Raw genomic sequence first — 24,748 nt, 5'->3', positions numbered from 1 at the left:
GGGGCCCCTGGAGATTACAGTTAGACAGGAGCTGCTGCACCCCTGCCACCTGTGGCTCAGCCCCAGGGGAGCACCTGCCATGCCCACCAGAGAAACCCGGACACGGCCACGCCAAGTGTGGAAACCATTTATTAGCTCGCCCCATTTCCCACGGGTGGTTCCTCGGTGACAGCACGTGGCTCTCTGTGCCACAGAGTATGCATTGGAACTCTCGGCCCTGACGGTCACTCCTATGTCACATGTCAGAACTGTCAGCCATGACGGTGGCTCCTATGTCACATGTCAGAACTGTCAGCCATGACGGTGGCTCCTATGTCACGTGTCAGAACCGTCAGCCCTGACGGTGGCTCCTATGTCACGTGTCAGAACCGTCAGCCCTGACGGTGGCTCCTATGTCACATGTCAGAACCATCAGCCCTGACGGTGGCTCCTATGTCACGTCAGAACCGTCAGCCCTGACGGTGGCTCCTATGTCATGTGTCAGAACCGTCGGCCCTGACGGTGGCTCCTATGTCACGTGTCAGAACCGTCGGCCCTGACGGTGGCTCCTATGTCACGTGTCAGAACCGTCAGCCCTGACGGTGGCTCCTATGTCACGTGTCAGAACCGTCGGCCCTGACGGTGGCTCCTATGTCACGTGTCAGAACCGTCGGCCCTGATGGTGGCTCCTATGTCACGTGTCAGAACCGTCGGCCCTGACGGTGGCTCCTATGTCACACGTCAGAACCGTCGGCCCTGACAGTGGCTCCTATGCAAATCCCCCTAGGCCGCAGGATGCTGTGTGAAGATGAAAGTCCTTCTGCAGCAGGGTGGGGATGAGAGCCGGGTGGGGAGATCCGATTTCCCACCTCGGGAATGGCACAGACACCGGCCACCCACGCCAGTCGAGCAGATCGGAAGCGGAGCCAGGAGAGGTGGTGGCTCGGGGAGGGGAGGTGCCCAGTGACCTGCAGCCCACATGGCAGCAGAAGGTGCTCGGCCACCAAGGGCGCGTCCTGCCCTGGTCGAGGCAGGGCCCACCGAGGCGGCAGGGAGCCCCCGGAGCCAAGCTTCCTATCTTCCTGAGTGGCAGTGACTTATCCGTCCCTGGGTTTTATCTTGCAGATAAAAACGCCGCTTCCGGGCAGGCGCTCAGGAGAGGCTCACCGATCCCTCGAGGGGCGTGGGTGTGGCTGCAGCCTGTCCGCTCCAGCCGCTGCCCGTGGCCAGGGGCCGTGGGGAGGGCTGTCTGTGCGCCTGGCAGACCCAGTCCGTGGAGGAGGCACTCGCACCAACGCCCATGCTTCACCACGCCACGCCGGGGCGGGATGGGATGAGGAGAAGCCAGACGGCTGGCGGGGGACTCCCACGAGCGGCGCGGCCCGGCACTAGGCCTGGCCCTCCAGCCGGGCCACGGCCTGCTTCAGGTCCTGCACGGCGAGCTCCACCTCGGCCCTGGTGGTGCTGCGGCCCACGCTGAGGCGCAGCGCGTTCTTGGCCACCGCGAAGGGGATGCCGCAGCTCAGCAGCACGGGCGACGGCCTGGGGACGAGGCGAGGACGTGAGACACTGCCCACCGTGCTCTCGGCCAGGGCGAGGGTGCCCTAAACCTCTCCCACAGGGCCAGGCCACAGCGTGCCCATCACGGCTCCAGCCCTGCGAGTGGACGTCCTGGACAGGGCTGCGGCCAGCCTCATCTCGTGGGCCTCTCCCTCTCTCATCTCCATGGCTAAGACCACAGTTTCTGCATGTCAGTTTTCTCTTATGAGAGACAGGCGACTACAGAGCCTGCAACGCAGGGCCTTGGGGGACGAGCCCTGAGCGACAGCCACCTCAGTGACATGAGGGGTCCCTGTGCCACAGGCGGTCTGTGCCTCTCACTTCCCCATCGTACTCCGGGCTGGCCTTGGCCTCTCTGCTCCTGCCGGTGGCTCCTGGACTCACCTGCCCTCCACGTGGTCCCTCGAAGCCCTGCCCACCTTCCCTCATCTACTGTGTGGGCTGGGCTGGGCCCACCCACCCCTACCTGCCCCACCCACCCCTACCTGCCCCACCCACCCCTACCTGCCCCACCTCATTTCCCACAAGCCCCACACAGCCCTCCCAGAGCCTCCCACCCCAGCCCAGCCCCACAGGCACCTCACCCTGCAGCAAGCCAGGAAGTGACCTCGCCTGCCCCTAGGCGGTTCCACTGCTTGGTGCCCACATCCCCAACCCCACAGCACTGGGTGTGGCGTGGGGGTACTTACTGGTCCCCGAGGTCCGAGTGGCATGCGGCCCCCACGCTGGCCAGCAGCGTCCGGCACTGTGCGAGCACCAGGCGGCCTGCGGAGACAGAGCGTGGCCTGCTGAGACAGGGCCGGGGCAGGCTGCCCTCTGCCCTGCCCGGGGCGGTGTCTCCCCGGCTCTCAGGCCAGTGTCCTGCTCCCGCGGCAGGCTCCAGGCAAACACACACGGCAGATTCCTCTGCCTCACATGGCCTGGGAGGGGAGTCTGCTGCTGGCTTCTGAGCCAGAGACCCCGGGAGCTCACCCCCCGAAGCCAGAGGCTTCTCCCTCTTTTCTCAAGGACAGAAAGGGAACATTAGAACGCCTACTGCTGACACAACTAAAATGAGAATCCCTGGGACTCTCAGTGAGACGAACCCAGTGGCCACTGAGCAGGGGCTGCTGGGAGGAGCCGGGGAACCCACAGGCTCCTGGCAGGGACGATGCGTCAGGGCAGGAGGCACCAAGGCTTCTCCAGGACCCCAGGGTCCCTGTGTTAACCCAGGAGCCTGAGGGGCCGCCATCCTCCCCTTCAAGGAAGACCAAAGCCTGAATGCAGCCACGTCACATCTGTGCCCCTGACAAGCCCCAGCTGGCCAAGGCCTGGACTTGGGCCCCCAGCGAGCCCTAACTGCTCCTGGCGTGCAGGTGGAGCTGCAGGAAGAAGGAAACACGTGGGCTTGGCTCCGGCCGGTTTTCCTAGACACAAGGATGACTTGTAAAGACTGCTGGCAGAGGTGGACAAGCAGCCTGGAACGCAGTCCATCTGTTTTCCTCCTGGGGGCCCCAGCTCGGCGACAAGGACCGGTGTGCGACCCGCACGCGTCCACACTCAGCACCTTAGTGCAGAGCTCAGGCAGGGAGAAAGCGCGGTGACAGGAGCCCCGCGGGACAGCGACCCAGGGCCACGGCAGCTCTCGGTGCAGACCCGGGGGAGCGGTGTCACAGCCAGGGCAGCCATGGGCGAGGGGGAGGTGCGGGCTCAGAAGCAGCTCACGGCACAGGAGCAGCACGTGCTATGGGGGGGCAGGGGAGACAGGCAGTCACCTTGAAGCTGGGGTCCCCGGATGGAAACGTTACAGGTGTTCGGCAGCCGCTCGGCCCCTGGAAACCGGTTATTGAAATGGATTCTCTTTTTACCAAATTCAGCCTGAAAAAAAAAAAATGTGATTGGGCGACAGCTTCACAAACCCCTCCACTTTATAGCCTTTGCTAGAAAACAAAATCCAACATGCACGTTTCTCTGATCAACACGCATCCACGTGTACTAGTTAGGGACAGACAGGCTACGTGAAGCACGGTTAGGATGCAGCGTTCTAGATCCCTACGGGCCTCCTGCACCCAGCCACTACACACATGATCTCTGGTGTGTTTTACCGGGCTCTGTGGTGACGGTCCTGCTGGGCGAGGGACCTTCTTCGGGTGTCTCTCAGCGACCCCCCACTCCAACACTGTGATGCCCACGCTCTCACTGCCCATTTTCGCCCGGGCAGCCTGGGCCCCCAGGAGCACCCCCTCCAGCCTCCCCGCTCACCTCCAGCCTCTCCTCTAGGTAGTCTCGGACGTCTCTCATGTGGGCCTCGTAAGCCTCACAGTTCTTGGTCACCAGCTCAGCGGCCTGGGGAGACACATGGCAGCGTGGGGAAACCCATTCAGTTACTGCAGAACAGGGGATCATGACTTCAGACAGCACAGAGACACCCCGGGAAGCGGCCCCTCCTGGGACCATCGCAAGCAGACACAGCGTTTGGGTGGTGACAGTGCCAGGGGCTGTGACAAACGCAGGGGGGAGCCACCTGCCCTTCCCAATGGCTTCAGGTATTGGAGACACGGCAGCAAATAAGCCCCCAAAGGATCCCCTGGGAAGTAGGTGAGAGTGGGGGGGCACAGTAAGGGAGGAGGTGCATGAAGGCGGGGGGGGGGGGTCTGAGAGGGGCTGCACAGGGCATGGGGAATCGCCCAGCACAGACAAAGGGGCCATTAGTGGTGAGTGGGCAGCCAGGGACAGGCACTGCAGTTGGATCCGAGTAAGGGACAGGTGATCATTTGCGCGTTAACGGCCACGGCGGCTGCTGTGCACAGAGGCTCAGTGGCCAGGGCAGGCGTCCACAGCAACAGGCAGGACTTGGTGGTGGCCACGCGAATGGACGAGGCAGGTCCTTGCTATCTTCCAGACAGAACACACAGAACGCTGCTACATTAGGCGCGGGCAGCAAGACACGGCAGGGGCCGAGGGCAGTCTCAGGTTTCTGAAGACCCTGCGGGGTGGGGGTCTTCAGGGTGAGAGGGAGGCTGGGGGACAGAGGCTGGAGCGTGTTCTGGAACCGGTGGAAATGTCCAGTGTGCGGCAGGGAACACAGGCATCCGGGAAGGGTCAGGACCCGCCCTCCAGCCCTGCGAGGCCGGGTTCGAAGGCAGGGGCAGGGGCTGGTGTTACGGTCACAGACCAGCAGCAGGGGTGAAGAGCCACCGGCTGGGCATGACGGCAGAAGGGAACACGGAGGGAGGGGCGTGCCGGAGAGGGCGGGGCCTGGCTGCAGCCAGGGTCTGCCACGGCCAACGCTGAGGCTGAGAACACGGCAGAGGCTGAGGAGCTGTGACGTGGACGTGGCCTCAGTGTGGACACGGACCCAGTCCAGGTGGGCAGGGAGGGAGGGGCTGAGACTGAGCCATGCCTTGTGCAGGTACCTGGGAGCCAGGAAAAGGTCACGGCTAAGGAGCCGCCAGCCGAAGCTTTGTCTGGGAAGCGGCCACTCCAAATCCTACTGTGCTGGCAGGCACAGCACGGGAAACCTTGACCAGGGACGTGAGCCCGGTGTCTCGGAGCCCGTGGGCCTCGTCTCTAGGAGCCGGTGCTGGGCTCCCACAGAACACATTGACTCCCAGTGAGTGCAGCCGTAGTTATCACAGCACAACGCGGCAGCCAGGTAAGACCGCAATCCCGAATGTTCCGAGTCACGGTGCACGCACGCCCCTCCGAGCACCTGCCATGTGCCAAGGCCAAGCCCCTGCCCGCGCACAGCTGCTGGGGCGACAGCCAGGAGAGACACAGACGCTGGCATGCTGCAGGGAGCAGCTGTGTAGGGTGGGGACTGACACGCCAGCGCTGCACACTGCGGCTCCTGACGCTGGGAAGCACAGGGAGGCCACAGGTAGCTGGGTTCCCGCCGCTCCCCTGGGAGGCCTGGATGAGTCCCTGGCTCCCACCGTGGCCCTGGCCAGTCCTGGCTGTTGTGGGCGATGGGGTGGGGGTGGGGAATGAACCAGCAGAAGCCCAGACGGGGAAAGAGGAGGGAGGGGCCTGAGGGAGGCAGAGGGGCCGCTCTGCCTGAGCAAACTCCAGGCCCCCCACACCCTGCTTCCCGTCACGACCGCCGTCTGCTGCAGCTGCGCCTGGGCCCGGCCCGGGGAGAGCTGGCAACGGGCTGCCCTTGGCCAAGATGGCCTCAAGCCCTCCAGGTGAGCCAGGGCGCAGGGGCTGCCTGCAGCTGCGGGAAGGGGCCGGACGGCCTGTTGGGAGGATCTCACAGCCGTTCCTTGGGAGGCTAGAGCGGAGAGCCTTTTCCTTTGGAAGGCTGCGCATGTGCAAGCTGCCTCCCAGCTCTGGGAAGGGGGCTCTCCGGGCGGATAAACCAGCTCCAGGCTTCTCCGTGAGTCCTGGTGCCTGTGGCCATGCAGGGGCCCCCGCGGCGAAGGCGCCGTGGCTTACCTTCCCAAGGCCGGCAATCATCGGGGTGTTCTCCGTCCTGCAGGTGGAGCGAGAACAAGTGCACGTGAACATCGCCGTGTCAGAATGGAGACAGCCACACCTCGGCCCCCCAGCCTGCGCCACCCAGGCACCCCGACGGCGCCCCCAAACCATAACCCTCTCCGCGGCTTCTCCTCCTGGCCCAGTGACGGCCACACGGCCCACGGGGGTGACACACCTCTCGACGGTCCCTACAGCGTCAGGTAGGACGGGGCGGAATCCTCTGAAGCAGGGGTGAGAACCCTCTCCTGCCGCGGGCCGTTTGGATATGGACCCCATCACCCGCCTGCTACAGGTGCGCTGAATTCCAAGCCGGGCCAGACCCAACGGCTCGGCAGGGCCAGACCCAATGGCTTGGCAGGCCTCACACGGCCTGTAGCCAGATGGCCTAAGGCACCAGCAGACAAGACCCGTGTGCGGGCAGCAGAGGGGCGAGGGACCGACAGACCCGTGCTGCTCATACTGTGACCTGAAAGACTGCGCATCGGAGCGCTTCTCCCTACTTTTAAGGGGAAAAGCGCACTAACGTTTACTTCTGAGTAAAACCTCTCCAGGCCCTTGGAGCTGGCTGCCGTCTGGACTTTCTGGTCAGCGTGGGTGCCGACAGCGCCCTGTGGCCGGCATCTCCCCGGGGGCGGGCGCTGTTGCACACGGTGTCACGTGCCGGCTTAGCTAAAATGGGTATCTTCTCTGGTGAGAAGTCCCCTGTGTCTTTTGCCCATTTTCGGGCAGGTTTTCTTTTCCTGTGGAGTTCTCTGTGTTCCAGATCCCTCGTCAGATGCGCTTGTGTGGCTTATCTTTCCTGAAGCAAAAGTTGTATTTTCAGGAGGTTGGATTTTTCCTTTCTTGGATGTTTGATATTGAGTTTAAGAACTCTGTCTCATATACACACTGAACATTTCCTCTTTTTTCCCAGAAGTTTCAAGGCTTTGTGTTTTACATTTAACTTCCTGGTCTATTCTGAGTTAATATTTCCTTAGGTCTGAGACTTCGGGAAAGTTCAGTTTCCCCCCAGGATGTCTAATTGCTGACACGCTGTCGCTCTCCAGTCACCTGGGCTCATTTCTGGTGTCCGACCTGTTCCATGACGTCCCTTGCTGGGGTTTCGACAGACATCGCGTTGGGCCTGGATAAAAACCCGGCCTCCTCACTGAGTTGGATCTGCCGCCCATCTGTTTACATCTTTGCTTTCTTTCATCCACGCTGTGTAGTTCCCAGCCCACAGGCTCAGCATTTTGTTGGATTCACATGAGCATTTGTACTACAGTTGGTATTGTTTTCACTGTCCATGGGTTCATTACTGATACTGAAAGCTACGGCAGATCTGCGACTTGGCTACGCTCACTGATCGGCGCTAGTTTTCTTGCGCATTGCTCGGGACTTTGGACGGGCAGTATCGCGTGAACGGATGAGGGACAAGCGCGCCTCCTCTTTTCTCATCTGCACACCTTCGCTTCCTTTTCTTGCCTTACTGCTCCGACCAGGAAACTCCCAGGCTCTCCTGCGCGTGGGCCTCGCCCTCCTTCCCACAGAGGGAAGGCAGTGGGCTCTCACGGAGGGCAACGTCAGCTGGAGGTCTTATTTAGTTCTTTGCCTTCATTCTGAGCATTTTTTTTTTTTTTTTTTGACAGGCAGAGTTAGACAGTGAGTGAGAGGGAGACAGAGAGAAAGGTCTTGCTTCTGTTGGTTCACCCTCCAAATGGCTGCTACGGTCAGTGCGCTGCGCCAATCTGAAGCCAGGAGCCAGGTGCTTCTCCTGGTCTCCCATGGGGTGCAGGGCCCAAACACTTGGGCCATCCTCCACTGCACTCCTGGGCCACAGCAGAGAGCTGGACTGGAAGAGGAGCAACCAGCACAGAATCCAGTGCCCCAACAGGGACTAGAACCCGCCGGCTGAGCGTTCTTCTTTCTTACGGTTGCTTTGTCTGTGCCGGATTCCGGACATTCCCGTAGCCCCTTGTCACCTGAGAAAACATGAAGGCAGTTAGGACTTGCACAGGGATAGCGTTGAATCTGCTGATGGCTTTGGGGGAGTGTCTCCGTCTCACTGTCCACATGCCCAAGGCAGCTTTCCGTTCATTTCAGGTGGTCCTTAATCTCCTGCAGTAATGTCTTGTAGATGTCGGAGTGTATGTCTTGTAGATGTTGGAGTGTATGTCTTGTAGGTGTTGGAGTGTATGTCTTGTAGGTGTCGGAGTGTATGTCTTGTAGGTGTTGGAGTGTACGTCTTGTAGGTGTTGGAGTGTATGTCTTGTAGGTGTCGGAGTGTATGTCTTGTAGATGTTGGAGTGTATGTCTTGTAGATGTTGGAGTGTATGTCTTGTAGATGTTGGAGTGTATGTCTTGTAGATGTTGGAGTGTATGTCTTGTAGATGTTGGAGTGTATGTCTTGTAGATGTTGGAGTGTATGTCTTGTAGGTGTTGGAGTGTACGTCTTGTAGGTGTTGGAGTGTATGTCTTGTAGGTGTCGGAGTGTATGTCTTGTAGATGTTGGAGTGTATGTCTTGCACTTCTGCTGTCTTGGATTTTCACTTTTCTTCAGTTCAACGTGTTGGACCCACAGATTATTTAGAAGTGAGTTGCTTGTTTCCAAGTGCCTGGAACTTTTCCGATTATTCTTCCATTACCAACTTTTACTTTGATTCCATGGTGGTCAGGGAAAACACACTATATGATTTCAATTCTGTTCAAAAACATTTTAATGAATTTTATTCATTGGAAAGGCAGGGAGATGGACAGACAGACAGATGGGGGGCATGGAGGGGTCCCCCACTTGCTGGTTCTCTCCCTAAATGCCTACAACAGACAGGGCTGGGCTAACTCAAAGCCAGGAGCCCAGAACTCAATCCAAGTCTCCCACGTGGGCAGCAGGGACTTAAACCTTGAGTTATCACCTGCGGCCTCCCAGAGCGTGTGCTGGCAGGAAGTGAGTCAGAAGCAGGGTTCCGGGGCTTGAGCCAGGCGCTCTGATACGGGACTCAGGCACCCTGAGCGGAGACTTAACTGCCGGGCCACACACCTCCCCCCGACAACTTTCAGAGTTCCCTTGGCGAGAGCTGGGTCTCCTTTTATGTTCCTTTACCTTCGCCTTTCTGTATCTACGTTAAATACTTCCTGTATTTATTTCTAGGACCCCATCAGGCATTATGACAATTTTGCTTATCAAACAGAATTTAGAAAACTGGGGAGGGGAGGTCACCGCTGTGGGACAGCAGGTTAAGCTGCCGCTCGCCACGGGGGCACTCTGTGTCAGCACTGACTCGAGTCCCGGCCACTGTGCTCTGACCCAGACCCCCAACAATGTGCCTGGGAAGGCAAGGAAAGGCGGCCAAGCTCGGGCCCTTTTCACGCACGAGGGAGACCAGGCTGCAGCTTCCTGGCTCCTGCAGCCTCTGGGGAGTGAACCAGGCAATGGAAGACCTCTCTCTGTCTCTGTCTCTCTATCACTCTACCTTTCAAATGAATAAACAAATACATCTTAGAAAGGAAACTGAAGAGGAGAAGGAAGACGCTCTGTACTTGGGAGGGAGCTGCTAGTTTTTCCTTCATCTCAGAGTGCCTTGCTTCCCCGTCAGGCCAGAAGGGTGCACCTGCTGGGTCCAGGGCTCCGGGACAGGACACCTTGGAGCGCCTGGCAGACACTGACCACTTTCTTCCGGTCTCCGTGTTTCTGACGACAGACTCTCTGCTTCCCCATCGGGGAAGCCTCACTTCTCTCTGGGTGCCTTCAGCACTTCCTCCTGTCTCCTCCATTTCGAGAAGTGCGGCTGTAAGTCCTGGCATGGATTTTGTGGTGGGGGGTGGCTTCTGTTTGGGGTTGCTCAGCTCCTCAGCACGCGTGTGCGTGTCTGCCGAAGCAGGGGCGTCTCCGGCCAGGATTTCAAGTCACTTTTCCAGCCCTGCCCACGTGTTCTCCTGCAGGGCTCCCGACAGCGCAGTGCCCAGCTCCCAGCGGCTGCACACGTCTCTTCCAGTCTCTGTCTGGCGCTTGGACTCCTGTGGTCTTTCATTCCACGGATTCTGACCTTTGTCCTCCCACCCTGCTGTCTAACCCATCCGCTGGGCGCCGTTACTATACTTTCCGGGTATACAATCTCCACTTGGTTCTTTGCTGCCCGTTATCTGTAACACTTGCTGCTTCTTTTGCTTCACGCGTGTTCTTGGTTTCGCACTGAAGCGTTTTTATTGTTTCCTGTTACAGATTTGTCGCAGAATTCCGGCACCGTCTCCTCTCAGTGAGCCACGCGGTCTTTTTTCACTCAGTTCGCAACCTTCACAGTTCTTGGTATAGCTGACGCATGTGACGCTGGGACTCTCTGTTTCCGACACAGGGAAGGGGTCTTCCCAATGCTGCCAGGTGGAAGGATCGGGGCAGGCTCCTTCCCTGCTACCCACATCCTCACGTGGTTCTCCCAGCACCGTGGTGCGGGTGCTCACTCCCAGCTGCTGGGGTGAAATGGCTCCCATGCCCCTCTCTGCCCTGGCAGGGGTGTGGGGCTGGCTGGGTGCAGCCTGGGGCACGCGGGAGTCTGGCCTCCTACTCGGCCCATGTGAAGGGGAGGGGGCGACAGTGCAGCTTCCTCTGTGGTGCCCGGGCAGAGCAGGTTTTCCCTCGAGAGGCTGTGCCCTCTGCTCTGCAGCCACAGAGTGGGTCCCTCTAGGGGGGCGCTTCCTCTGCCCTCGCTGGTGTTCTGGGCTGCGGCTTCCTTAGCTCTAAGTGTGAGAGACAAGAGGCAAAGAAAACTCAGGGCTCGGTGCTGTGGCACAGTGGGTGAAACTGCCGCCTGCAGTGCCAGCATCCCCTATGGGCGCTGGTTCGAGTCCTGGCTGCTCCACTTCCGATCCAGCTCTCTGCTAGGGCCCGGGAAAGCAGTAGAAGGTGGCCCAAGTGCTTGGGTCCCTGTACCCGCGTGGGAGACCTGGAGGAAGCTCCTGGCTCCTGGCTTAGGATCAGCCCAGCTCCGGCTGTTATTTGGGGAGTGAATCAGTGGCTGGAAGACCTCTCTCTCTACCTCTCTCTCTCTCTACCTCTCTCTCTCTCTCTCTCTCTCTGCCCCTCTGTAACTCTGCCTTTCAGATAAATAAATCTTAAAAAAAAAAAAAACTTACAGGACTCCCCACCTTGCCATTCCCGTTTCTCCCTCTTTCTTACTATGAAGTTTCTGACAAAGCCTGTGGTGCGGTTACTCATTTCCAGATAAAAGCATCCAGGCACATCCAGGGGACACAGGAGCAGGCAAAGGGAAGCCAGGATGCTTCTCCGCGGCCCCGCTGCTCCCACCATGGAGAGCACAGCAACGCGTCCCGCCACGAGGCCACGAAGGGGCCAGCAGTGTCCAGCTGGTGGGCTGGGGCGTGGAGCGCTCCAAGGAGCCCAAGGAGACAGCTTTCCTGTGCTGCTGTGAATCGCTCCCGAAGACGGCACATCTGGGAGCCACAGTGCAGGAGTGAACCGGAGCCACCTCTGATTTGGTCACGGTGTCAACGGTGCCACACGGCACTCCCAAAAGGCAGAAGAAACTGCACAAGGTCGTGTCAGGACATCGCTGCTCCATAGGCAAACAGCCTGGCCAGCGTGATAGAGACCGTGAACTTCTACATTACCCTGGCCTGAAATTCCGCTCTTGTCCACCTCCAAACAGCATGGGGTACAGAGGGGTGAGTTCACCGAGCCCTCGGACATAAAGCGCGCCAATCCTGGGGCCGTAGAACTGGAAAGAAAAGTCAGGCAATCACTCAAACAGAAGCCTGTGGCAGCCTGGTCTGCACAGAGCTAAGTGCTCAGAGCACAGACACCCTCCGTGACATGTGGGACTTCCTGTGAGCCCGAGGCCACGCCCCCACTGCTCCTGCAGGTGCACGGTGGAGCCCCAGCCTCAGAGAAGGGTGGGTGCTGGTCCCCAGCTCTGTGGCGAGCAGAGCCCCTACACACCGCACGATGGAATTTGTACACAGAGAGGGGTTCAAAGCAGGGCTTTTCCTGCACCTGCGTCCGGGCTTCCAGCTGATGGGATGTGAACTGTAAGTGCCCCACGTCAGGCCGGCACACACTCCGTGGAAGTCACTGAGGCTGGTGCTTCACACAGAGTACAACGGCACCTGCCAGGGCTCAGGGGGCAGCACAGGCTCTTTCCCCAACTTCACTCAAAGACAGAGTGGCCGGCACGAGGCCTCGGCACTGGGGAGGCATGCTCACCACGCGTGAGAGAGCCACGGTGCCGGAGCTGCACACGGCCTGTCTGCACGAGCACCCTCTGCAGAGGACGGCCACCACTCCCTCCTGCCCCGAGGTCCCCTACCCCTGGGCACCCCCCGCCCTGTCGTGGCACTCGTCACACGGCACCCGAGCTGCTGCTGGCCCCTGCTCTTAAAGTGCCCGAGGGCAGGGGCCGCAGGTCGCTGGTGGTGGCCAGCAGGCTCTGCCCCGAGGCCCGGCGGCGTCTCCCCCAGGAGGGAAGCGACCGCTGCAGACCCACCTTGTGCCCCACGATGGTCAGGAAGTCCACACCCAGGTCCTCCACATCCACGCGCCTCTTCCCCAACGCCTGCGCGGCGTCCGTGTGCAGCAGGACGTGGGGCAGCCCGGACGCTGCCCGCTTCTGGTTCAGGGCTGCGATGCGCCGGCTGATTTCGGGGACCGGCTGAAGCGAGGGAAAACACACGGCTGAGCGCGCAGCTTTGGCGTCGGCAGCAAGTGCGGGCGGACAGAGGAGAGGCCGGAGCAGAGCAGCATGGGGGCAGCTCCAGCGCCTGACACTTCTCTGCCCCGGGGGGGCTCCAGAAGGGAGGGGCTCACCATGATGACGCCAGTCTCGTTGTTGGCCAGCATGATGGTCACCAGGCACGTGGTGGGACGGACTGCGGCCAGGACGTCGTCTACCTCCACCTGCCCGCTCACCTTGGACACTGGGACAAAGGTGACCGCTGAGATGCAAAACACAAATATCCAAGTTAACCACCAGAATAGCTTCTGAAATCCCACTTAGACATAGTTCAACAACACCATTTTCTACAGTTGTAGACATAACAGCGGTGGGTTTGGGCCAGCAGTCAAGACACAGGTTAAAATGACCAAGCACCAGGTCGCAGTACCTGGGTTCAACACCCCCCTCTGGCTCCTGACTCCAGCTTCCTGCTAGTGTGCATCTTGGGAGGTAGAAGATGATGGCTCAGGTAGGTGGGTTCCTGCACCCATGTGAGACCTGGACTGGACTCCCAGCTCCAGGCTTTGGCCCTGGCTGGGGGCCACTGTGGGTGTTTCGGGGAGTGAATCAGCAGGTGGGAGCTCTGTTTTTCTGTCTCTCAAATGATTAGATAATTTTTTCTTTCTTTTTTTTTTTTTTTTGACAGGCAGAGTGGATAGTGAGAGAGAGAGACAGAGAGAAAGGTCTTCCTTTTTGCTGTTGGTTCCCCCTCCAATGGCCACTGCTGCCGACTCATCGCGCTGATCCGAAGCCAGGAGCCAGGTGCTTCTCCTGGTCTCCCATGGGGTGCAGGGCCCAAGCACTTGGGCCATCCTCCACTGCCTTCCCGGGCCACAGCAGAGAGCTGGCCTGGAAGAGGGGCAACCGGGATAGAATCTGGCGCCCCGACCGGGACTAGAACCCAGTGTGCCGGCAACGCAAGGCGGAGGATTAGCCTGTTAAGCCACGGCGCCAGCCAGATAATTTTTTCAAAAAAATAATTTTTGATCAAAGTTCAGAGAACTATAAAGGAGCAGAAACCACCCAGCCTCACCCCAGAAGTGACCCCTGCAGAGGAGCCCAGGTGCAGGCAAAGGAAGCCAAGCTCCCAGCTGAGCCTCGGAAATGCTCGCGACACCGAAGAACGGGGGTCCTACAGTGACATCACTGCATGCTCCCCACACCAGAAACATTCTCTTCAAGTCCTCAACTACGAGATGCAGGGACTGCGGGAGCAGAATTCTTCTACAGCTTGACCATAGAAACAGCAACCTGTCTGGCTCAAAGTGAGACTCCGAGGGGCCTAGGGGGTGGGAGAGAAGCTCAGAAGTTGATCACTGAAGTAAAGGTTTACACGTGGCATTTTTTTTTTTTTAAGATTTATTTATTTATTTGAAAGTCAGAGTTACACAGAGAGAAGGAGAGGGAGGGGAGGGAGAGGGGGCTTCCATCCGCTGGTTCACTCTCCAGATGGCCGTAACAGCCATAGCTGCTCCAATCCGAAGCCAGGAGCCAGGAGCCTCCTCGGGGTCTCCCACGTGGGTGAGGAGCCCAAGCACTTGGGCCATCTTCCACTGCCTTCCCAGGCCACAGGAGAGAGCTGGATTGGAAGTGGAGCAGCCGGGTCTTGAACCAGCGCCCATATGGGATGCCAGCACCAAAGGTGGTGGCCCCACCCATTAATAGGGAGAGGAACAGCCTCAGTAGTCTGAGGAGGTGTGTGGACACACTCCCCAACAAAACACCCATTCAACATCTCTGCAAATAAAAATCAACACCCATTTTGTCTCTGGAAATCACCCCGAAGGCACACAGCAAATGAGACATTCACTCCAGAAAACGGACTGACATTTGGTAATCAGGGCAGAGTCTGTGGCACCTCCACCATGGTGCCTCTCAGTCCCCCACCAGCCCCACATCTCAGCCCCAGCTCCGCTTCAGCAGGGCATGGCCAAGCCCCCGGGGCTCCTGTGCCCCAAGCACCCAGGCAGGGGCTATGGTTTGGGGGACAGGCTGCCAGCACTCCCCTCTCTGCCTCCCAGCTCTGTGTGGCACAAGGTGAGACCCAGGAGGTGAGGTCCAGGGGTAGGGGACCCCTGCTCCCACTCGTGAGGGGGGAGGGCCTGGGCAGAGCCCGCTGGCCAGGGACTGCCCACATTCCGACTCGCAGCTGCAAGTTCCCTACTGCAGGGAAACTGAGGCCAACACAGCCCTCACGGGGCAGGGGAGGGGCTGACAAGCAGGCTGCTGTCCCCACCCCTACTCCAGGGGTTTGCCGAGGGAGAGGTAAAAGTTCTCCCCAAAAGAAGTGATTGCCATCAGACACGAGGGGAGTTCAAACCTAGAAGTCTCAGGAGCGAGAGAGCAGTCGGGTAGAAAGATGAGCAACAGAAACCGCCCACGACCCTGCTTGGAGGAGTAACGGAAGGCAGGATGACAAGGTGTCATCAAACAGGGCTGTCAGTGATGCAGGACTTATGGGAATTCTGGGACTGAGAAGTAGGAGAGTACTTCGTACTTCACGGGAGGAATGGAATTAAAGGTAAGTTTAGGAGCGGGCACCAGGGGCAGCAGGTGAAGCCACTGCTTGGGATGCCCGCACCCCACGTCAGAGGGCCCAGGTTCAAGTCCCGTCTCCACTCAGGATCCACCTTCCTCCCATGTGGTCCTGGGAGGCAGCAGGTAACTCCGACAGCTGGGTCCCTGATGCCCAGTGGGAGCTCCAGGCCCCTGGCTTCAGCCTCGTCCAGGCTGGCTGCTGTGGGAATCTGGGAAGTGAACCAGGATGAGCGATCTCTCCCTCTTTCTCTATCAAATAAATAATTAAATATACATTTTTAAAGATAAGTTCACACAGGTGTAAAAAAATTGAAATTATGCATTTTTTCATAACATACATTCTCCATGAACCTCTGAAGACTCCTTGTACAATAACTGGTATGAAAAATTCACTACAGGAGCTCAACAGATTGGACCTCAAGGAAAAAATAATCCACAAACTTAAAGACAGATTGCCAGATTTCGTAATCCCACATCAGAGAGAAACAACAGGAAAAACCAACAAAGCCACAGAGAAGTGTGGGTGCCGTGAAGTCCCAGTGCACACAAAATGGTATCGTGGGAGGAGAGGGGCGAGACGGGAGAAAGGCGGTATGAAGGAAGGACAGCTGAGACTTTCCAAGCTACACACCTGAGACGCTCAGCAGGTTGTAGGTGGGACAGACGCAGACACACAGTAGCAGGCACGTGGAAAGGCCCGGAAAGCTGGCCTGACAAGACGACCTGGCAGGTACAGGTGAGCCCAAGTGGGACAACAGCTGCCTTCTCATCAGACACACCGGCGCTTAGAAGGCAGGCTGGGGGGGCTCAGTGCCGAAAGAAACAGCCAAGCAATAAACCTTAAATTAACTTTTTAAAAATTTATTTGAGGGACTGGCACTGTGGTATAGTAGGTTAAACCTCTGCCTGTGGTGCCAGCATCCCATACGGGTGCCAGTTCAAGTCCCAGCTGCTCCACTTCTGACCCAGCTCCCTGCTAATACACCTGGGAAAGCAGAAGATGGCCCAAGTCCTTGGGCCCCTGCACCCAGGTGGGAGACCTGGAAGAAGCTCCTGGCTCCTGGCTTCGGATCAGCCCAGCTCTCTCTGGCCATTGTGGCCATTTGGGGAGTGAAACCCAGTGGATGAAGGCCCTCTCTCTGTCACTCTGCCTCTCAAATAAATAAATAAATCATTTAAACAAGATTTATTTGAACTGGTGGGAGAGCGAACTCTCCCCTCCATTGTTAGTTTACTCCTCAAATGGCCACAGTGGCTGAAGCCAAGGCTGGGAGCTAGCTCCTCAACCCAGGCCTCCCATGTGGGTGGCAGGAAGCCAGTCCTGGAGCCGCCACCACTGCCTCCCAGGGTCTGCACTAGCAGGGAGCTGAGTCAGGAGCGGCACACAGGGACTGATCCCAGGTGCTCGGAGTGGGAGTGGGTGTGTTAACTAACATCATAACCACTGGGCTGAACACTGGTCTCCAACCAACACTTTTACACCCAACAAAATCACCTTTCAAAAACAAAGGCAAAATATAGGCATTCCGAGATAAACAAAAAAGGAGGGGACCCAACAGTGGTGCGGGGCTTACAGGAAACACAAAAGGGAGTTCTTCAGGTCACAGCAAGTGGCCCAGGAGAGCAAACTCCATAAATACACGCTGTCTGTTTAAGATAGTTGACTGAAGTTAAGTAGTCAATTGTAACAATGGATGGTTCAGTTTGTAACAAATGAATACAATATCAACAAGAGGAAAAGCACAAACACAAAAGTAGAGGCAGCGGAACTACCCAGAGGCAGCATTTCTGGGTACTGGGAGGTGAGCTGGTATAAACCTGCAGCAGGAAAGTTAATGTGTAAATGAGCAGCCCTGGAGCAGTCACTAAGCAAATAACTGAGCTCTAAAAAGTGAAAAGAGAATTAAAAGATTTAAAGTGTTACACCAGAAAATAGAGAAAAAACAACAAAGGAGAAAAAAAGAAACCAGAACACAGGGCACATCCAGAAACACAGTGTGCAGGTGTGAGCCCACCCGCGTCCACAGCCACGGGAAGGGTGAACAGGTGGAACAAGGCCGGGCTGCCCACCCAGACAGAGCAGGGCCGTGCCAGGGGCTGCCCACCCAGACAGAGAGGGACCATCCCAGGGGCTGCCCACCCAGACAGAGAGGGACCATCCCAGGGGCTGCCCACCCAGAGAGGGACCATCCCAGGGGCTGCCCACCCAGACAGAGAGGGACCATCCCAGGGGCTGCCCACCCAGACAGAGCAGGCTGTCCCAGGGGCTGCCCACCCAGACAGAGAAAGGCCGTCCCAGGGGCTGCCCACCCAGACAGAGAGGGACCGTCCCAGGGGCTGCCCACCCAGACAGAGCAGGGCCGTCCCAGGGGCTGCCCACCCAGACAGAGCAGGGCCGTCCCAGGGGCTGCCCACCCAGACAGAGCAGGGCCGTCCCAGGGGCTGCCCACCCAGACAGAGCAGGGCCGTCCCAGGGGCTGCCCACCCAGACAGAGGGCCGTCCCAGGGGCTGCCCACCCAGACAGAGGACCGTCCCAGGGACTGCCCACCCAGAGAGGGACCATCCCAGGGGCTGCCCACCCAGACAGAGAAGGGCCGTCCCAGGGGCTGCCCAAGCTGACAGAGGGCCGTCCGTGTGCTGTCTGTGGAGGCCTGTGTCCTGCTCTGGGCTGGCCATGTCCCCGTGTGTCCTGCTCTGGGCTGGCCGTTTCCCCGTGTGTCCTGCTCTGGCCGTGTCCCCAGGGGCCCAGCTGGCAGTGAGGATGAAGCAGCATCACACGGCGCAGACGCAGGAGCAGGCCAGTGCAAGGGCCAGATATGATGAGAGGTCAGACGGCCACGGACCAGGAGAGTGTCCGGCCAGAGTTCGGGAACTCCTCCTACACTTTCCCATGCCTGTGTCCAGCCTGGGTTAGCTCCAGCTGCTGCTCTCATAAGGCAGTTTGAGCTTGTGTTAAGGCTCAGGACGGCTGCATGTGTGCAGGGGGTGGAGTCTCCTGCAAATCCACAGGCCAGGCTTTCCCAGACCAAGCGGCACACCCATCACGTCTGCCCGGAGGGCGTCGGAGCAGGCCTGCGGCTATCCTTAGCCTCTTTTGTTAAGATTTTATTTATTTACTCGAGAGGTAGAGTTAGAGAGAGAGAGAGAGAGAGAGAAAGGTCTTCCTTCTGCTAGTTCACTCCCCAGATGGTTGCAATGGCCAGAGCTGGGCTCATCTGAAGCCAGGAGCCAGGAGGTTTTTCCGGGTCTCCCACGTGGGTGCAGGGACCCAAGGATTTGGGCCATCTTCTACTGCTTCCCCAGGTGCGTTATCAGAGAGCTGGATTGGAAGAGGAACAGCCGGGACTAGAACCAGTGCCCACGTGACCGAGTGTGAAGACTGGCTTAACAGCTAAAGATCGATGAATGGAATACAGCATTATCAACAGAATCCACGACAAAATCATGGCATCACATCAAGAAATGCAAATAAAAGCATTAACAAAGCTAACGCCTCCTCCTAACAAAAGCTCTCGACAAGACGGGGCGGAAGGGAACTTCCTCGGCTGAAGAAGAGCGCCATGGGAGCCGCCACTCACGTCCTTCTCAGTGATGAGCCAGGGAGCAGCGCACGATGCCTGCTCTCGTCCCTGCTACCCAACCTGCTCACAGGTCCCATCATGGGAGCCGGGCGATAAAATACAACCCAGGAAAACAAGACGTCAAACTGTCCCTGCACATCATCTTCTACAGAGGAGACTTCCCAAGGAACCCAGTAAAAAGGCATCAGAAGTAACAAATCAGGTCAGTTAGGCTGCAACGCTACGCTCCTCCGAGATCCACATACAGTCAACGGGACTCATGTACGCTGGCAATGAACAGCTCAAAGACAAAATAAGAAAACTCCACCTAAAACAGCACCCAGAGGGTAAAAGAGAAGGGGATACATTTCACAAAAGTACAAAACTTAACTTGGAAAAGCACAAAACCGGAAGGAATTCAAGTTGGAAGGCAGCCCACGCTCGATGACCAAATCCGTCCACGGATCCAGCAGAGTCCACACCAAATTCCTAGCTAGATTGTATTTTGCAGAAATTAACCCGCAAATCCTATAAATCCTTGAGGAATTCAAGACAACTAAAATAGCCAAGACAATCTTGGAAAATAAGAACAAATTCAGAGGCCTTGCGCTCCCTGGTTTCAATTCACGACAAAGCTACAATCAAAAGTAGTTTGGTATCAACAGAACAGAAACGCAGATCAACGGAGTAGAGTTCAGAGTGCAGAAGTAAACTCTCACCATGTGGCTGCTGGCCTTTCACACCGGTGCAAGACCACTGATGGGGGAAGAAGACTCCGACAAATATGCTGGACCCCTGGACGTTCACATCCAAAAGAAGTCTGGGCTCCTCCCTCACACCACACACACAATTAACTCAAAATGTAGCAGAGACATAACTATAAGAGCTAAAACTAAAAAAAATTTTTATATAAATATAAATAGAAGGGCAAGGGCTGTGCACAGTAGGCTAGGCCTCCACCTGTGGTGCTGGCATCCGTCGTGGCGCCAGTTCCCGTCCTGTGCTCTACTTCCAATCCAGCACCCTGCTGACGGCCTGGAAAGGCAGTGGAAGATGGTCCAAGCACTTGGGCTGCTGTACCAGCGTGGGAGACCTGGAAGAAGATCCTGGCTCCTGGCTTCAAATCAGCCCAGCTCTGGCCATTTGGCCATTTAGGGAGTGGAGCAGCGGATAGAAGACCTTTCTCTCTGTCTCTGCCTCTCTCTGTCTGTAACTCTACCTCTCAAATAAATAAATAAAATCTGTAAATGTATTTATACAAATAAATCTTCATGGCCTTGGGTAGGACAAAAGTTTCCTAGATATGATACAAAGGTCAGAAAATAAAAAAAGGCCATTGAGGAGCTGGTGCCATGGCATAGCGGATAAAGCTGTAGCCTGCAGTGCCGGCATCCCATATGGGCGCCGGTTCGAGTCCCAGCTGTTCCTCTTCCGATCCAGCTCTCTGCTATGGTCTGAGGAAGTAGTGGAAGATGGCCCAAGTGCTTGGGCCCCTGCACCCCTGTGGGAGACCTGAAGAAGCTCCTGGCTCCTGGCTTTGGATCGACTCAGCTTTGGCTGTTGCTGCCAACTGCGGAGTGAACCAGGGGATAGAAGACCTCTCTCTCTCTCTCTCTCTGCCTCTCCTTCTCTCTCTGTGTAACTCTGACTTTCAAGTAAATCATTAGATCTTAAAAAAAAAAAAAGGTCATTGAAATTAAAAGCTTGTTTTTCAAAAGATACTATCAAGAAAAAAATTTCACAGAATGGGACAAAACACTTGCAAATTATATATCTGGTGAGGGACTAGTGTCAAGAATATGTACAAAGAACTCTTAGAACTGAATAAAAGGACAAGTTGTCCAGTTTCTAGAAGGGTAAGGATTTGGATAGATATTTCTCCGAAGACAATATATGAGGACATGCAACGATGCCACTGAGGAAATGCAAACCCAAACCCTCCACGAGATACCACCTCACCCACTAGGAGAGTCCTAATAAAAAAGATGGATAAAGAATGTTGGTGAGGCATGGAGAAGCTGTAACCCTCGTAAGCTGCTGACCATAACACAAAATGGCTCAGCTCCTCATCGTCGGGAGAGCAGAGGCTTGGGTCAGGCAGAGTCGTCGCAGAATAGAGTTCCATGGCCCTACGATTCCACTCCTGGGTTTTAAGCCAAGAGAAATGAAGACGTATGCCCGCGGGAGAACCCCCACACCAGTGTTCAGAGCCTGTCATTCCTAACGTCAAAAACATGGAAACAATCTAAATGTCCACTACTGATAAATGAAATGGGCATGTCCGACGAAACATGACCACCACAAGTGAGCTCCGGTTCTGCCCGGCCGCCCTCCCAGGGCCCTGGGTCCACTCACCGGCCACTTGCTCCTTTGCCAGGTGCTGCAGGGGCAGAGAGATGGAGTCGTGCTCCACTGTGCTCGTGATGAAGTGGGGCGCGGCCCCCTCCACCGGGCTGGGGTGCTCCACCGCGCCCCCTCTGGAGGCTTCGTTCTCGTGGAAAGTTCTCACGGCAGAACGGATCACTAAGTTGTTGGACTGCAATAGCAGAAAAGGCACTTAGAGGGAGCGGTTAGAGTGATGCTCTCTCTTGCTGTCTTTTGTGGTTACCGCAGAGAACAAGCAAACAAAACCTCAAAGAAATTCAACTTCTCGCGCTGCACCTTTGGAAAAGCTGAACTATAAACATGTTGAGGCTCCCAGGCTTTCCGAAACCCGAGAATTCATTTCCAGTCCATTACATCTTTGTTGTCACGCAGCATTATGAACTTTTAAATTTTATAAGTCTTTCAAAAAAGAGTGTTTCCCCGGGCCCCCACGGCCTGTGGGAGAGCGGCTGGCGCAGCTTCTGGGAGGGGCCGCCTGGGTACCCAGCACACAGCCCAGGTCACCTGTCAGGGTGGTCACTGCCTGGCTTTCACTCCGACTGCTCGGTAAGCACCTCTAAGTGATCTTGTTGGCCTTCATGTGAATGGAACTGGACTTCACTTAAAGATTCAACTGTTCACATATCTGAACGCATCCCACGGCAGAGCCTTGCTGGTGCCGTGTGTCCTGGGCTGGGCCACACACACATGGCCAGGCTGTGTGCAAAGACTCAACATGTGGCTGCCAGCCCCGGGTCCACCTGGGGACCAGCTCGGCAGTTTCTTCCCGATCTGAGCTGCTTCAAATCAGACAAGGGGAGGGAAGGCCAAGGTGCTGAAGCCGAATAGTTCCTTTAGAAGTCCACGATGGGGCCAGCGCCGTGGCTCACTAGGCTAATCCTCCACCTTGCGGCGCCGGCACACCGGGTTCTAGTCCCAGTCGGGGCACCAATCCTGTCCCGGTTGCCCCTCTTCCAGGCCAGCTCTCTGCTGTGGCCCGGGAAGGCAGTGGAGGATGGCCCAAGTGCTTGGGCCCTGCACCCCATGGGAGACCAGGAGAAGCACCTGGCTCCTGCCATCGGATCAGCGCGGTGTGCCGGCTACAGCACGTCAGCCGCGGCGGCCACTGGAGGGTGAACCAACGGCAAAAGGAAGACCTTTCTCTCTGTCTCTCTCTCTGTCCACTCTGCCTGTCAAATAAATAAATAAATAAAAGAAGTCCACGATGCCCCCCACAGTGACTCTGGGCCCTACAGCCCCATGGAAGGGGGCCCTCTGGGGGGGACAGTGAAAAGAAGATGCAATGATGGGGACGTTCCGGGCTCCCCCCACCCCCACCATCAGCTGAGAAGCAGCCCAGGACCCCACAGTGACCTGGCAGGATCCTGTGGTTCCCAAGACACCTGGCATGGTGGCCGGCCCTGTGGACTGTCTAAGATGCAGCCACGTCCTCCCAGGCCACAACACTCCAGTGCCTGGCCCTTCCCGGAGAGCCACCAGGAGTCTAGGCCACCACATTCCACCAAGCCATGCAGCCCTGTCCCGCCAGGCACAGCTGAACCGTGTGTGTGTGTGCAGCACTGGGAGCAGAAGTCCAATGCCAACATCAGCAGTGAGGGAGCGACTCTTCCTCACTCCAGGTGGCAGCCACAGCCCTCGGCTTTCCTGGGTGGTGGACACCTTGGCCCCACCTCAGCCTCGCGCTCTCTCGGCCTCGGCCTCCCCGTGTCCAGCTCATTCTTCTGACCCAGTTCCCTCACTCAGCAAGCAGCGGTCCATCCGTGTCGTGCAGAGCTGCGTGGCCTGTCCACTCTGCATCACTCGTCTTCCCGGGACAGAGGCGCACACCCCCGGGGGAACCACTGGCTCAGAGTGGGACAGGGCTTCAGCCCCACTGCACAGGCCGGCCCACTTTCCGACACGGCCTTCCAGCCGTGACCTCCATGGTCAGCATGGAGGGTCGCCGCTGGTGTCCCTGACCGTCCCCTTCCCCACCGTGATGGCCGAGGGGAGGGGCCTCGCTGTCGCCACGCCTTTGGTCTGAGGCCGAGGGGGAAGCACTGGGTTCTCTGTGAACAATGCAGTTGTGTTTCCTGTCCGTCTCTCTAGCGGACTGTCTGCTTTGGGAAGAGTTGGGACAGCGGCTTCATGCCCCAGGTGCCGGCCTCTACCCCTCTCACAGGTGTCTCGCTGGTTTCGGCTCCTGCGTGCCAGGCGCAGGTGTCTCCCCACTCACAGGCCCCTGTGTCCTGGTGCCGGCCTCTCGCTGCTTGGCCGTTGTAAGTACGTCCTCCTGCTCCCCTGTCTGCTGCTTCCTTCAGTGTTCGACCAACGTGCGCTGGCTGGTATGACAGACTCCGCCAACGTTATTCTTCATGGTTACACTTTACAAAGGCACCACTCCAACACCACAGAGTGTCATCTTGTCACCTAAGAGCTTCAGGAGCGTTAGCCCCAGTCTGGCCTTCTCCAGCTGAGTTATCTCTGGGGTCCAGGCAGAAGCGCAGGGGCTTCCTCTCTGGGACTACTCAGCTGTCCCCACACCACGTAGAAGACCCCACCCTCGGCCACAGCACTGTCCTTCCTTGGTCACACACGAGGCTCTTACGACTGCTTGAGGCAGGAAAACTGGCGAGCACTCGGGCCTGGTGCCAACTGCGCCCAATCCCAGGTGGGTGCTGGAGCCGTCCTGGGCTCCCTCAGCACACAAGGGCCCGATCACGCACGGCCGTTTCTGGGCCCCTGCCCCAGAGCCTCCCTGCCTTAATCGGCAGGGCTCCGTGCAGACTTGATTGGCGGAGCGAGTCCTCTCACTGTGCTGATCTTCAAGAGGTCCTGGCCTTTAGTTTCCACATCAATCACTCAGGGCGCCTCCACCCAACAGGTGTCACAGCTTTGCTAAAGGCCACACCGAATCCAGAGATTAATTATAACACTGAGGCTGCTGGTCTGACCAGGATACACTGCTCACTCACTGCAAACTTTGAAGGCTCAGCAATGTTTCTCCTTCCCTACATATGGTGGTGGGGGTGGTGAGCGGGTGTCTTACAAATCCTGTGTTGCCAGACTTATTTTCTAAGTATTTGATCATTTTTGAATACTCTAACTTGTTGCTGGCACATATAAAAACCCAACAGGGCAGGGCCAGTGCTGCAGTGGAAGATGGCCCAAGTGCTTGGGCCCTCGCACCCAAGTGGGAGACCCAGAAGCTCCAGGCTCCTGGCTTCGGATTGGCCCAGCTCTGGCAGTTGTGGCCATCTGGGGAGTGAACCAGCAGATGGAAGACCTCTCTCTCTCTCTCTCTCTCTCTGCCACTCTACCTTTCAAATAAATAAAAAACAAAAACCTTCAACAGGGCACGGGCACCTGGCTTTGTGGTTCAGACACCTCAGCTCCATACCGAGGTGCCTGGGTTCGATACCTAGCTCTGGCTCCCAACTGGTGTAGGCCCTGGTAGGCAGCAGTGGTGGCTCAAGTTCCTGGGTCCCTGCCACCCAGGTCGGAGACCTGGACGGAGTTCCCAGCTCCCAGCTCTGGCCCCTGTGGGGCCGACTGCCGCTGCAGGCATCTGGGAACTGAAGCAGCTG

General features: G+C 57.4%; 1 protein-coding gene across 5 annotated transcripts in view; it reads right to left on the bottom strand.

Annotated features, from left to right (window-relative positions):
* Positions 1-111: 111 nt before the first annotated feature.
* SCLY (selenocysteine lyase) overlaps positions 112-24,748 on the bottom strand; it is a 37,948-nt gene continuing 13,311 nt past the window's right edge. For all 5 annotated transcript variants that reach the window (XM_062193872.1, XM_062193874.1, XM_062193873.1 and 2 more), the window contains 9 exons: positions 21,153-21,333; positions 12,791-12,918; positions 12,471-12,635; positions 11,599-11,705; positions 5,956-5,992; positions 3,781-3,864; positions 3,294-3,396; positions 2,229-2,304; positions 112-1,521 (listed from right to left, as the gene is read on the bottom strand). In XM_062193872.1, the coding sequence (XP_062049856.1) occupies positions 1,368-1,521; positions 2,229-2,304; positions 3,294-3,396; positions 3,781-3,864; positions 5,956-5,992; positions 11,599-11,705; positions 12,471-12,635; positions 12,791-12,918; positions 21,153-21,333 (1,035 nt within the window). In that variant the 3' untranslated portion in view covers positions 112-1,367. The remainder of the gene's footprint in view (positions 1,522-2,228; positions 2,305-3,293; positions 3,397-3,780; positions 3,865-5,955; positions 5,993-11,598; positions 11,706-12,470; positions 12,636-12,790; positions 12,919-21,152; positions 21,334-24,748) is intronic.

The sequence above is a fragment of the Lepus europaeus genome, chromosome 1, assembly GCF_033115175.1.
Source record: "Lepus europaeus isolate LE1 chromosome 1, mLepTim1.pri, whole genome shotgun sequence".
Taxonomy (NCBI): domain Eukaryota; kingdom Metazoa; phylum Chordata; class Mammalia; order Lagomorpha; family Leporidae; genus Lepus; species Lepus europaeus.
Note: the sequence above shows the minus strand (reverse complement) of the source record. Positions and strands in the feature narration are given on the sequence as shown.